General features: G+C 32.9%; 1 protein-coding gene across 1 annotated transcript; it reads right to left on the reverse strand.

Annotated features, from left to right (window-relative positions):
• Nucleotides 1-2,596: 2,596 nt before the first annotated feature.
• Nucleotides 2,597-4,715, reverse strand: LOC106477867 (chorion class B protein B.L1-like). The gene is made up of 2 exons (XM_013938411.1): nucleotides 4,692-4,715; nucleotides 2,597-3,214 (listed from the first exon to the last, which is right to left on the reverse strand). The coding sequence occupies exons 1-2, from the start codon at nucleotides 4,713-4,715 to the stop codon at nucleotides 2,597-2,599; spliced, it is 642 nt and encodes a 213-aa protein (XP_013793865.1).
• Between the last annotated feature and the right edge of the window lie 10,185 nt (nucleotides 4,716-14,900).

A 14,900-nucleotide genomic window follows, 5' to 3' on the forward strand; every position in this document is an offset into this window, starting at 1 on the left:
AAACCCATCGCACTGTTATTAAATTTTATAACGTGTTTTCTTTATTTTTACGAAATTTACTATTTTAATTGGAAATCCCTTAAACAAAATAGCAAACAATGTTAGTAACAACCCTTATATACAAAGAAATTATTTTTTGGTCTTCTGTTTAGGACGTGTCAAGAATTCCTCTTTATTCCTTAAATACACTAAAACGTTTGTTAGTTATCATATTAAAATGTAACGAAGAAGAACATTCTTGTTTTGTGGCCATAGACACATCTCGACATATTGAACGTCTCTCTCTATATAGATCTATATATATGGCGCGAACAATACGTGAGTACATAATGCTGAAGATATTGCTTTAAAGTTCAGAATATTTTTCAGTTTGAAATGAGCGATTCATGTTATCCCTCTACTGCACTTTGTAACGTACAGGTCAGAAATCTATCTTGGTTACTTAATACACATATAAATGTTTTAATTCTGTAGTTGAAAGCTTTTTACTTCCAGATAACAGTCTAAATAAACCACGGAATTATCAAGTATGAATGATCGTCATTTGTTTAATTTTTAACATCAAATAAACAATTGACGGCTTTAGTAAACTCTTCCCCGTCACACCAAACATACTTGCCCTTTCAACCGTGGGGGCGTTATATTGTGATGGTCAATCCCACTATTCGTTGGTACAAAAGTTGGCGGTGGGTGGTGATGACTAGCTGCCTTCCCTCTAGTCTTACACTGCTAAATTAGGGACGGCTAGCGCAGATAGCCCTCGTGTAGCATTGGGCTAAATTCAAAAACAAACAATTAAACTCTTAATTGTGTAAACATGAATCGTTGTATTTTAATTATTTGATTTCATGGAATTAGTTTTGTTGTTTCCTCAAATAAATAATGTTACTTCTAAGTACGTACGCATTCATAACTTGGTCAAATATATTTCAGAAAAACATTATTTTTATGCAGTATCGACCTTATTAAGTAAGAAATTCAAACAAAACATCTTCCCAGCGTATCTTCATAATGCGTGAAAGAGAAGATTAATATTAATAACATTTTAACGTAGTAAGGTGAGAGCAAGATATAGCATATTTACTCTTTAGGTTCGTTATTGCTTGGGACTAGGCGTGACCTACGTTTTAGCGTGCTGGACTGTGACCAGAAACGTCCATGGTTCGCGTGCCGTTGCCGCTAAGTTGAGCCCTTCACTTTGGAGTCGTGAGTGCGTTATAAGAATGACAGTCAAATCCCACTATTCAATTAGAGTAGCCAAAAAGTTAATTGTTGGCGCTGTTGACTTGCTGCCGTACCTCTATACTATCAATTCAGAATTAGGGACGGCAAGTGCAGATAGCCATTGTGTAGCTTTGCATGAATATCCGAAACAGATATAGTTACATGACAATATTTAGTTTAGACCAGAGTTCAGTATTTGATAGGAGTGCGCTAACGTAACCGCTTATTAGTCTATGAAAGCTAAAGTGTTCTTCATTTGGAGCAATTGTGTTTTATTATCACCGCACAATAAATAAATGCGAGAATTATTTGTTAAAAGTTCTGTACTAGAGCACTTTGATTAACAAATGATCATCCATTGCTGAAATGGATATTTTGAAATGTGAAAAGGATATTTTCCTAACCTTAAAGTAATAATTTAAATGCCATCATAGTTTTTAATAGTAACATTATTTTATTTCAATTAACAATGTGTACAATAAATAACAGAATACTGACGATAACAGATATAAAGAAGCACATTTTAAATAGATAAAAAGTGAAACGATGAAGAAGAGAAAAACTTCTGAGAACTAGAAAGGTCAGAAATGGAAGTTTGGTATAGTAGGTTCAAAGGTTACGAGTAAAGAAGTGTCATTTTTTATATATTAAAATTATAAGTTTCTTCGGACACGTTTCGAGGTTGAACACTGTTTTTCCCTGAGTCGCAGGAAGGCCAAGATGTTCTCAGATGGCTATAGGAGAAGGAGAAAAAACAATAGCATAAATTAATGATAAACAGACGTGAAAACATATTCAATATAAAATATTATTAGAATTAATATAGGCCAAATATTCAGAGACTGAACTCCAAATTTCAGCATTATAAGCGTTCAAGTTTGCCGCTGAGCTACAAAGGAGTAAAGTTATAGTGAAACGGGAAATTAACTAAAACAATAATTAGGGTTGTGAGCAATAACAGATTAATATTAACTTCAGATCAAAGCAAGCTACCTACATAGATCAGGATTAAATCAGGACTTATCTATTTAATATAATATGTCAATAATATTGTATCTTCCCTTGTAATATTTATAGTATTCGTATAACACACCAAATTATGGTAAAAATGAAAAACGGGAAGTTGTTCTGAATCAGTGTCCTGTTCAAACATAATTAGTGGGCCAAGTTTGAAGGATAATGAAAAGAGCTATATAATCTTAGTATCCAACTGCATAGAGATTATGAGAAAGCAGTTGAGACGATAAGAAGAAGCTAGTCGAAATATAATACTGAAAAAAAAGCATCTTATATCTTCTCTTAAAACATTGTGATTCAAAGAAGCAAGTAAACACCTAAGACTAAAATATAAGTAAATATTTACCCAAATAATTTAGTGGTAACCATAACCGTAGTAGGCGGGGGCATATCCGTGACCATAGTTGCCATACCCGTAGCCATGAGAACCATATCCAGCTCCTAGACGACCATAGGCACCGTAGCCATGGGCAGCAGACAGGTCATTAGCACCATAGGCACCATGTCCATAACGGCCGTAGGCACCAAGGTTGGAGTGGCCATAGTTGTCATGGAGACCATAACGAGAGCCATAACCAGCAGCGGCACCACCACGGTTGTGGTAACGAGCCTGCTTATCATAAGAGTAAGCCTTCTCGTATCCGGCTCCCTTGTTGCGGGCGTAAGCACCGATATCTCTGTAATGTCCGGCGTAGCCGCCCTGGGCACCATAGGCGTTCAGGTTGCGATGAGCAGCGTTGGCGTTGAGTCCATGAGCACCATATCCATAAGCTCCATGGCGAGCGCTTGCAGCAAGACCTCCATAGCCGTGGGCACCGTAGGCTGCTCCCAAATGTCCGTAGCCACCATATCCGTGGCCATAGGCACCGTGTCCGTAAACGGCAGGAGCGACGTAAGATTCAGCTTCCTTCATCTCCTCTTTCTTATCTTCGGCAACAACTGCCGCGATGAACAAAATAGCAACGACAAAAAGCTGTGGAAAGTTCACATTGAGTTGACATTTATTTGAAAAGTAAAGGTCTTGTATTCTACTCTCTTACAGTATTATTACTTATAACAAGATGACAGTTTGTGTCAGTCTGAGTAAGATTTTATAAAGCTTATATATCATACGTACATAAATTTAATGTTAAAGTTAAACAATGAGTATGCTTATGACCCACAGATTTATATACAAAGAACAGGATAAGAAAACTTACACTCTTCATCTTGGCCACCTGAAGTAATTAATGTTTCACTAAATTATCCGAGTAGAACAGATGGATTTGAATTGATTTTTGGTCTGTTTTCTGCGCTATTTATACCCTAGAAGGACGCATAGAGCACCAACTAAACTATTTAGCAACCCCACACGATTTGATTGGCTGAACGTTTAGATTTTGGAATAATAAAACCGGAAATGACGTTAATGTCACTGTCACTGATCTCTCCAATACCCTGTAGTCATATCTGCTTTCCATACTTCCATGACCTTAAAACACTTTCGATGGTAATGTGCTAGAATTTTAAAGTAAAACAACCAACAGTGCCTTCTGGCAGTATGCCTGAGCAATATTAATTATGCCAAAGTAAAAATAAGTCACCGTATTGGCGCTACAGGTATATAGGTATGCCTTCAAGCTAGAGGGCGTTGCTCTGGTTGCTGAGGTTACCTATTATGTTTTATTTAGGTGTGTGTTTTTATATTTGTTGCAGGCATAGTTGTGTAACAATGTCTTTTATCTTGAGTTTTAAAATTAAAGATGTGAAGACAGCAAAACGGCAATGCTTTCAACAGATCGAAAGCTGTTTTATAAATTATATTAATGCAGTTCTTAGAAACATATGAGCTGGCTACAAAATATATGATGATCGTTAAATCATGTCTTCAACGTGAGTTTAGGATGCTAATTTCACATACAAATATGATAATATATATATTGTTCACGTGTGAAAGATCTTAAAAACGAGCACTATTGCTAGAAACTTTGTCAAAGTTACACGCTATATCAAAAAACAAGCACAAAACTAAAATAGTCTTAGATAATATTCACTCCTGTTTCCTTTCGGCCTGTATCTAATATGATTTATTGGCCTAGTTTATTGTTGCATAACTGAAAAGTGCTTAAGTGTTTTGAGGGGTTTTACCTCATTAGAATTATTATATCAAACAAGTAACCTTGAATTTGAATTCAGAAAATGTTATAAACTTTATTTTATATTTACTGCATATCAAAGAATAAAACTGTTTTATTTTAATTCTGAAAGATTTCTTACCCTACACGTGCTTATATCTTATGGTTTTCTTTATGAATTCTTTATTAGTAATGTCATTTTCAGTTCAGATTTTTAGTTTTAAACTTGGTTTTATACCTTTACATAGTCAAGTTAACGAAAGTTTTAATTAATTTTTACGTATCTAACCATTTAGTCTTCTGAATTAATAGCGATTAATATCATTACTTTCTTACCATGCAAAAATGAATATACGCCATATACGCTTATTATCATTGTACTTGAGTAGAAAGCAGAAATTTCACTTATCTCAACGTTATTTACTAGAAAAGATTTTATGTATGATAGGGCTACTAAATCTCCTAATTATCTTCATTTTGTTGTAATTTTACTAATTTATTTTGAACATAACGTGTTTTTTTTTGCTTTATTTTGTAATACTTGTTCGTGAACGAAAGTCTGTACTAACAAAAAATGGGCGAAAATAATATGGGAAAGAGAGTTATATTGTTAAGTCAGGTCTTAAGTTTGTGTATTGGGAAACATAAAGTATTATTAGGTCAAGTCTTAAGTTTGTGTACTGTGTCGTATAGAATATTATTAAATTAGGTTTTAAGTCTGTGTATTGGGAGATATGGAATATTGTTAGGTCAGGTCTTAAATTTGTATATTGGGAGATATAGAATATTGTTAAGTTAGGTTTTAAATTTTTGTATTGGGAGACATAGAATATTGTTAGGTTAATTCTTAAGTTTATGCGAATAGTTTTTTATATAAAAACATAACATTAGCACTGCCACAATGTACACTGTGTATATTTGAAAAGACGAAATATTGCAAAGTTTAGATTATGTACCTTAAGTGATGAAATGATATTATAGAATTTGTATATAGTAATTCAATCTTTTATTCGTCACACTTACATTTCATGTATTTAATGATTCTTTCACCTTTCTAAAAAACAAACGTGTAATTATGCAATAAAAAACAATTAACAAAGGTGTTGGAACGTTCATAACATAATTCAGTTTCCTAATATGCTATATTGTGTAAACCCTAATTATCTATGATGAAAATATGTTTTTCTTTTCCCACAGCTTCCTTTGTATTGTTTTTATAAAGCATCGTTGCATAAATGATGTTACTACGGAGACATTTATTTTTCTAAGTTCCTAATCAAAGAATGGTGTGTTTTTACTTTCAGGTATGTATATTTTGAAATATGGAGATAACAAACCTGGAACCTCGTGAGAATTGAAATACTGCCGCATGATGATACTCATTTTACAAACTAAACAATTACTATTGAATGCTTTAAACCTTCAAAAAGTTTAGAGATAAGCAGCAATGTGACATAAGTTGTGAAAATTCTTGTTCTTGACTAATTAACGCTTATGAGGTTCTTCACAAAAATTTATAAAGACTCTATAAAATTGAAAATTACTTGATAAGGGTACCCAAAATGAAACTACAATGGTTTACTTAATTCAAGCTTTAAGTTCGATGCATTCCTTAACTTTGAAGCTCTTTAGTCGGATGAAATTCTTGGATGGAAATACAATAGTATCTTGTGACAACCTTACCCTAAACTTCAAGTTTAATAACATATTGGGTTTTCATTAATCTTGTATTCAGGATATATGGGTTTCGGTGTCTTGAGAAGTAATTTTTTGATCTGTGAAGTAAAGTATAATATTAGAGATAAATCACTGTATATGAACAAATTCAATAAGACAAAGTCTTCGCTATTAAAAAGGTACTGTACTACCGTGTAAATTGATTTTGACGAAAAAAGTCAAAAAATATACAAACTCATATGGACTTTACACTCTTTTTCACATTTGTATAAAGAGTGTAAGTTAAGTTATAACATATATTGTAATTTCTAAAACCAGACTATAAACATATTCGTTTCATTTATATTAGTTTAATATAACATCTTAGTTCAAGATACCAGATAAAGCTCTAATCTTTACGTGTATTGTAACGTATCACAGTAAACTGAAATGTAATGTATCAAATAATTACTAAAACTGCCATAAAATGTTTAAGAAGGCGCCGTTTTCGTTTTGCATAAAATACTTTACCTAGTATGAGTCTAGTTAGTCTGCATGAACTTAGAGTGCTAAAATTGGTTGTTCGATCTCTGCAATGGTGTAGATTTATGCGTAAAAACAAACAATATCCAGTTTAAAATGGTTTCAAAGTTATAGTTTTAAAAACAATATTTATACTAAAATTGACCTATTGTATAATTATTTAGTTAACTCTGTATTGGTTTGTTTTTCTATTGTGTTATTACCAGAAACTTAAAACGTTTGTCCAGTTTAAAATATCTATATAATTTATTTACATACTACGGTTAACTACATAGGTAAGTTAAAAATAGCAGGTCTGTTCTTTCTTTTTGTAGCATTTTATGCTTTGAAAATCTCTGCCTACAAGGGAAAATCAGTACAGGAAAATGTCTTACATTGTTATATTCATTAATCTATTATGGGAATTAATGGGGGTAAATACACTTAATTGTTTTTTCAGTGTTACGACGACATTGAAACAAGATACTACATATATTTTTTCATTTGTTTTTTAACATTCGCCGGTGAATTATACTAGCTGTGTAAATATATCCCTACTCATCATTTGTGAAAATGTAATTATTTATTTCTTATTGCAGAATAAGAATGTGTGTGGAAACAATTAAAGACTTATGATAAACATATTCAATGCGCTATTTTTATAACCTTAAATTATCTGAAACATATTCTTAACTGAAAGATATTGAATAAAAGATTAGAAAAACATTCTGCCTTCACCGGAATACTAACTATGTGAATCTTAAATTTCTAAATGTTCCTTCCATGTAAGGGGTATTGGTGACTTAGCGTATCTCGATTTAAATTGTCCTAACAGTTACAAGTCTTGAAAGAAAGGAGGCAAAATAAGTATAAACTTATTCATTTGGATTTAAAGAATATTGTTATGAAGAATTACCATGTCAATTCTTGAAACTCTTAGAATTCCTGAATAATAACATTTCAGGTGTCAGTTCCTTCCATTGTGTAGGACTTTTAAAGGTGTACAAATCGAAAGTAGCTCATATATAATTTGTTTGATTGCCATAGCGAATTTCTATGTAATTTTATAAAAATATACTTTCGTTTAGAAAATGACCGTCTTAATCGATCAAAATATTCGTCTCGAGAACCTTAATTACTTAAAGTGATAATGGTAATTTAACATGAGCAATGAATTCTAATAATAAAGATGAAGACGGGTTGACAAAACACAAAACATTTCCTTTACAATGTTCAAACATTCTGGAATATATCTATAATATTTTGTTTTTGTTTTATCCTTCCGTTTACCATTTTAATTAATAACAAAGTAAACTAGTGTACAATAGTCATAATAATAAATATCTTTGTAACACTATTTTCAGATTTCGCTGAAAATGGAATAAGTGTATTCTGAAACATTCGAACCTTGTGAATAAAAGGTTTTATGTTTTGTCAACCATTTTCATCTTTATTATTAAACTTCATTTCCCCATCATGAATCCATTGCTAAAATGCAATGAATACTTTGAAAACTTACCAAATAACTCCATTTTCAGGTTGATCAGAAAAAAAACGATTAAAATGAAGTATTTTTATTCAACTGTACCAAGAAAATAACATATTTCATACATTTCTCTATAGGTGGCAGTGTATTTGATAACTTTCTCAAGTAGCTTGGATTTGAACAACATTATCTGAAGCTGCATCACGTTTTGTTACAGTAGCCTATTAACCTCTTAGTTAATGCTAACTATTTGTATGTAAGCCTTGACTTTATAAAGAAAACAGAACTTAAAAGAAATCATGAATCACATGGACCGTGACGAAGACCACCAATCACACGCGCTATGTCGTAATACCTTCCTTTCTTTACTCTGGTACTGAATCAAATGAAAGTATCTATACCCTGTACATACTGAACCTATCAACTATATCTATACCCTGTACGTACTGAAAATATAAACAATATCTATAACCTGTTCGTAGTTTTATAATAATTTACGTGGCTTCATCAGCCGGAATTCTCAAACCTGTTCTACTTTAGAAATTCCAAATCATTCTCACATAGATGTGGGCTTTTTTTTTCTTTCTAAATGTAGTGTATTAGTTTTGCATTTCGTACATACATATTATTATTATGTTCTGAAGTATTTTTATTGAAATTGGAATAATGCTGCATTTGGTAAATTAATATTGATTTTATAAGTTAGGTTTCCTTTAGAAATGTCTCCCAGTAGCGATAAATCTGAAGGCTTATAATGCTGAAACCAGAGTTCGATACCCGTGATAAGCACAAATAGCCTATTATGTAGCTTTGCGCTTGACAACAATCAATCCTTCAGAAATTTATAATTTTAACTTTTATTATATTTTGATATCATTCGATCTTGGATTGAAAAATGCCATCTTGTCGACAGAAAAAAGAAAAGAAAGACCATTACATAAATTGTTGTATAAATACATTCGCTCGTTTCAGAAGTTTTTACTGCCAGTTGTTGTCACTTTCTAAAGCTGTCTATGTCTTGGACATCTCATATGAATAAAAGCAAAACAGTTTTATAATTATGTGTAAAACGTTTCAAAAGACACTGGTAGTTCATAAAGCTAACAATTTCGTAGTATACTGATGATAATAGAAAACCTCATAGAAGAGTGGGCCAGTGATAGTGGAAGAAAATCTAATTTCGAATGAAATTGAATTTTGTAAGTATATTTTCTTTTTCATCGTTATTATTGCATCTGCTTCCTTTTTTTTATGTCTGAAAACTGGGTAGATCGTTACTAAAATTAAGATTCAGATTCATCATGTACAGTTATATTTTTTTGTCTCTAATCTCCCTCTCTTTCATGCATATATATCTATATATATAATTTTATGTACATTGTAGTCAGGTGAACCCACCATTAATTCTTGCAACCGGGCCCCCTGTACTCAGAACTGGTCCTGCCTAAAATCACCAAGGAGATTTGTTTTGTTTTCTTTAGAAGTTTCGCACAAAGATGCAAAAGGAATATTTGAGCATAGATATTGGCGGTGAAAGTTTTTTTTATACTACCTTATTAAAGGACGGTTAAGACCCTGTATGCCTTTGCTCTCTTGACTACTTACTAATCTTTTTCTGTGATCAAAGTTACCACCAGAGTTCGTTGACTTATACTCACCTGACCAATCACATTTAGCAAACGGATCACGAAATCTGGCAGAATGTTTTTCTTGCAATTTTAGTAACAGACCGGTTTTTCAGTATTTAGAAACGAATAAAGTTATCGTTATCTTTTTGAAATTTTGAGAAATTAAGTAATTAAGCCATTAGATGAAACTTAAAAACATTTCTGAAATTATCCCAATGATAAATCTTAAAGTTTTCTCCAAAGGCTATTAGAAATTTGTCTTTCATGAAACAAGCACTTCCAGTTTGTTTATGTAGTATTCTTGATAAGCCATTATAAATACGGTTGCCCTATCCTTAAAAAAAAACACTATTTCTACTTTCAGACGTTGTGACCAGAATGAATAAAGACTCGATTATTTCTGAGAGAAAATACACTTATGAGGAACTGCGAAATAAAACTTACACAACTCTGTAAGCATATAAAGTTGAAATTAGTGTATTTATAAGGCCCAATGACTTAGATTTTACTGCAATAATGGATAGTATTAAATTTGACCGAGTAATAAATATTAAGTGTAAAAATTACTTGGCTTTAAAAAGAAACACCATTCTCATACTACCAGTCTTCATCATGCTATGACAAGAATACTAAAAACAATCATGCACATGCATATTAACTTCACCCACAAAAGTAACATAATGGTAGTGTATCAAGCACTATAGATTCGGATATTTAATGAAACTTCCAGTTATTCAGTAACAAAGCTGTGCATGATTAATCAAAACTACTAGATTAAAATATTTAATGAAAACTTCCAGTTACTTACTAACAAAGCCACAAATAATTAATGAAAACTATTAAAGTCAAATTGCTAATGAGATCTTGCAGTTAAACAGGTATGTTTGAATTTCGCGCAAAGCTACACAAGGGATATCTGCGCTATCCGTCCCTAACTTAGCAGTGAAAGATTTCAGGAAAGGCAGCTAGTCATCATTGCCCACCGCCAACTCTTGGGCTACTCTTTTACCAACGAATAGTGGGATTGACCGTCACATTATAACGCCCCCAAGGCTGAAAGGGCGAGCATGTTTGGTGGGACGGGACTTCGAACCCACGACTCTCAGATTGCGAGTCAAGCGCCTTAACTTCCTGGCCATGCCGGGCCCCCTGTTAAACAGATCTGCACATGATACAGTAGTGACTCCAGGATTATAAAAGTGTGGAAGCGAATGGATGGCTGACAGATGGATTTCGGTGGTGATTTTTTTTAAGGATAATTTGTTTATTTGTTGGTAATTAAGCACAAAGCTACACAATGGGCTATCTGTGCTTTGCCCACCACGGGTATCGAAACCTGGATTCTAGCGTTGTAAATCCGCAGACATACTATACCGCTGTGCCACTGGGGATGTTTTAAGGATAACTGGAAGGAAAACCATGGAAGATAAATGAAGAAGCTCTAAGAAAGTATGATTATTTTTCCTACATAATGTATCATTAATCTCTCCAATACAGTAGTCAATTCGTTATCAATCCACAATGACACTCCTATTAATCCTGGTTTCCAAGAGGCAACACATTCACCTGACGGACTCGACTCGACATAAGCTTGTTAGGGACAAATAGGTTTAGTATATAGTAGGATATATATACATGTATGAATTTGCGTAGCTTATTTATCAATGTAAAGACCAAACCATTTTCCTCTGTTAACAAACAATCGACAGCACGTTTTGCTGTATAACGGCTTAAGAACGCCATATGTTCATCTTGAAAAAAAAATTGTTAAGTATTATGAGTGAAACTTGTGATTTAGAAACGCTACTAAGAAAAAACTCAACCCAAAGTGCATAGCGGATTTCGGCTTTCTTTGGGTCCCCGTGAGCGTTATATAACAACCGTTAACAGGTACATCAGCTCTGATGATAATCTACTCTACCCAAAGTGCTTAGCGGATTTCGGCTTTCTTTGGGTCCCCGTGAGCGTTATTTAGATTATCATCAGAGCTGATGTACCTGTTAACGGTTGTTATATATATTTTTATAAACAAGCAAGCAGAAATTATAAGTGTTATACGTTGTTTAATTTATTTTAATGAATAGTGTTTATTTTAACTTTAGGCCTACAACCTTTCTTAAAAGTAGCACTATTATTTACTGTAGAGGTGTAATTTAGGCCTGCTGTGAGTTTATACTTATTTTATAAACACACATTTGGGGATTTAAACATCTGCAACTAGGCATCGTAAAAAAACTAAGGAAACAAGGCTGGAGATACTGTGGACATAACTTACTCAAACTACAAACCTCTATTTTAGCTCCACGCTGTTACTTAGAATTATATTTAGGATTTGTAGTTTGAGTAAATAATGTTATTATTCCAGGTTTTCATTTACCTTATTTGCTGGCTTTTTGTGCTCACCCATGGGCAAAATATTACTTGATAGCTACATTGTAATGATAATAAACATAGCTAGTAGCTATCTGATACGGTCATGATGATTTACTGTAGCTATTGACTATTTGATCGCATTAGTTCGAGATGTAAAATGTTAAGCTGTAGCTGGAGTAGATTGTCATGGAGATTTGTTTGATAATATAGTGAGCATTTATAGTTTCTGTGTAACTGCATGATCTATATATAATGCATAACAATGGGCAAATATATGCCTAGACTAAGACACAACCCTCACTAAGCACGTATAAAATTTTACCAGTAGAAAAGCAGTCTCTTCAAATAAAACATATACGTCTAAAACATGGCTTTAAATTGTGTCTTTTAAAGTAATTATTCTACGAATGTGTGTAATGATATATTGATTATTTTTACTTCTTCACTTCATACATAATATAGGGATTGGCCCACTAAAGACACCGATTATATAGTGTACAACGCATTGGGTATCTACATGTTACAGTCATCTAATGTTCATCTATTATTGACTGGTAATTCCTGTTTCACCCTGCACTTAAGCTTTTTAAAAGAACATCAAATTTCTGTAACTTAACTTCCAAGGGTAATGATAACATTGTTTACACTAGAATTATGACATTTTTTAGCTTATATAAAATATAGAAGAAACAAATCGACTTTTCGATACTCCTACAACCTTTGTAGTACCTTATTTAGTATTCTACAAAAGGTGTGGATGCATCATACCAAGCCGTTTTGTTGTAGGTTGGCAAGAGAATTATAATAATAATAAGATGAATTACATAATGGGCCGTTTTGAGTGTTGTTTGAACTGAATCTTTACCGTTTAAGGTGCTTTTTGCTCGAAAGTTGCATTAGGGTTTTGTGCAATTCCTTTCAATCCCTATTAAAAACTACCATAGTGATTCATTATATTAGGCATATTGGGACTTTTAATGAACTGAAATAGAAGCGTTATTCAGTAAAGACCTGTGTCGATGAAAATGGAGAAGAAAGTAGACATTTTTTGTGGCTGTTAACCGTTGCCTATTTCACTCATAGTAGGTTCATTTATTTCTTTTTAATACACAGTAAACGGTGAAATTGTTGATAAAAAATTCCCCAATACACATAAAAGAACAATTATAACAGAAGAAGAATTAACTGATAAACCAAAAAGAAAAAACAAACGCGGAACGTCAGAGAATAGAAAGGCAGAATAATCTTACTTAGAAACAGACATTATATTTTATTAAACGAAACAGCAAATTTACCAGCAAAGAGAGTTGAGGGGGGGGGGGGTTATACACATATTATATATATATTTACGATGGCTTAATGACAGCATCATTTTGAGTGAGTTTTATGAAAATCTTTACTAATGGTGAATTTGGAACTCGTCAAAGGTTCCATTAACAGTTGTAGATTACCACACAAAGTACGAGTTCTAAATTTATACTCTATCCCTATCTTACATCAAACCGGTATCACCAGCGTTTTATCAATACATTTTCCATGCATATATTAATAAGCATTAATAGAATTACTGTATACAACTAGATGTAACTTTCGCAGGGTCCCCGAAAATGTTCCTTTTCAAGAGTAAATAAAACCAAATTAATAGTTACACATATTTATATTTCTTGTTTTTGAAGTTCATATGTCATGCTGTGTTGTAGCCTACAGAGTGTATAATTCTTCTCGTGATTCATGGCATGCACACATTTTACTGACGTCACGAAAGTACAAATTGCAATGTTAAGCGTCCCTTATGTGACGTAATTTTAATGTCTACTGACTGAGTGACTGACAAACAACACACTACTGTATAGTGGTGCGAGTGAGATGACCCCCTCCAGGAGACCTTGGGCTCCCTTTCGGGGAAACAAGGTGAATTTGCAACCACACAAGTATTTTCTACAACGTTTTTTATCGCCTTAGCGTATTTTTATAGAGTATTACAGTAAATCTAAATTAATTACGTACTCGCGGGTATATTTCCAAATGATATTATTTAACTCAGTGAACATGTTAAAATTTAAATATAACATCACGAAATAACTTAACACAGATATATCAAATAAGGAAATGCATTAATAAATTATAAAACAGTTTCGTTTAATATTATGGACACCCTCTTTAGCGGTTGTTGCAGCCTACAGCTCCAGTTTAATTTTCTTTTTAGACTTGGGTGCTCATGTTTCAACCTCAAAACCTATCAAAATATCTAAAATAATAATTTGCCGAATCCCCCTTTTTCGCATGCGATGTTTTAGAGGAGAGATCTGGCCCACACACACACATATATATATATATATACACATACAGATACATATATATACATACACATACATATATTTATTTATAGATAGATAAACCAGAGTAGCAAGTAAACCAGAGTGACCCGATGGTGAAAGCTGATGTGGTTTGTGACCTCCGACAGATCAAAACCGTGATTTTTCAATCAATGCAATTGATCCCCCATCAGTCATTATGGAGAAGAGGAACATGCATGGCACTTTATAGGAGGCCCGCATGAAACTCGAGTCACAAGTTGAAATGTGATTCAAATTCGATCATTTTTTTAGTGTAATGTTTTTAAGCGGTGCAGTTTTTCATCCAAAACTGTACAAATTGTCATCATTTATCATAGTGAGTGACACACTGACAGGTCTGAGAATGCCAGATCTAGTTTGAACAGTGTTCAAAGTAGTCCCACCTTGACATAAGCAGTGAAAAAATTATTAGACGTTATACGGCAACTCAAGTTTTGTTTTTGTTTTTTAAATGAAACTAGTAATGGACAAGGATACAAGTCAACAGTTAGTTGATATCTAAGTCACAGTTAAAAGGCTTATA

Source organism: Limulus polyphemus, unplaced genomic scaffold, assembly GCF_000517525.1.
Source record: "Limulus polyphemus unplaced genomic scaffold, Limulus_polyphemus-2.1.2 Scaffold8, whole genome shotgun sequence".
Lineage (NCBI taxonomy): Eukaryota > Metazoa > Arthropoda > Merostomata > Xiphosura > Limulidae > Limulus > Limulus polyphemus.

Bases quoted from the DNA above. Each gene is read 5' to 3' on its own strand.
- LOC106477867 (XM_013938411.1), bottom strand. From the start codon at position 4,715: ATGGCGTATATTCATTTTTGCATG. The intron at 3,215-4,691 runs GTAAGAAAGTAA...AACTTTCCACAG, and splicing joins CGTATATTCATTTTTGCATG to CTTTTTGTCGTTGCTATTTT.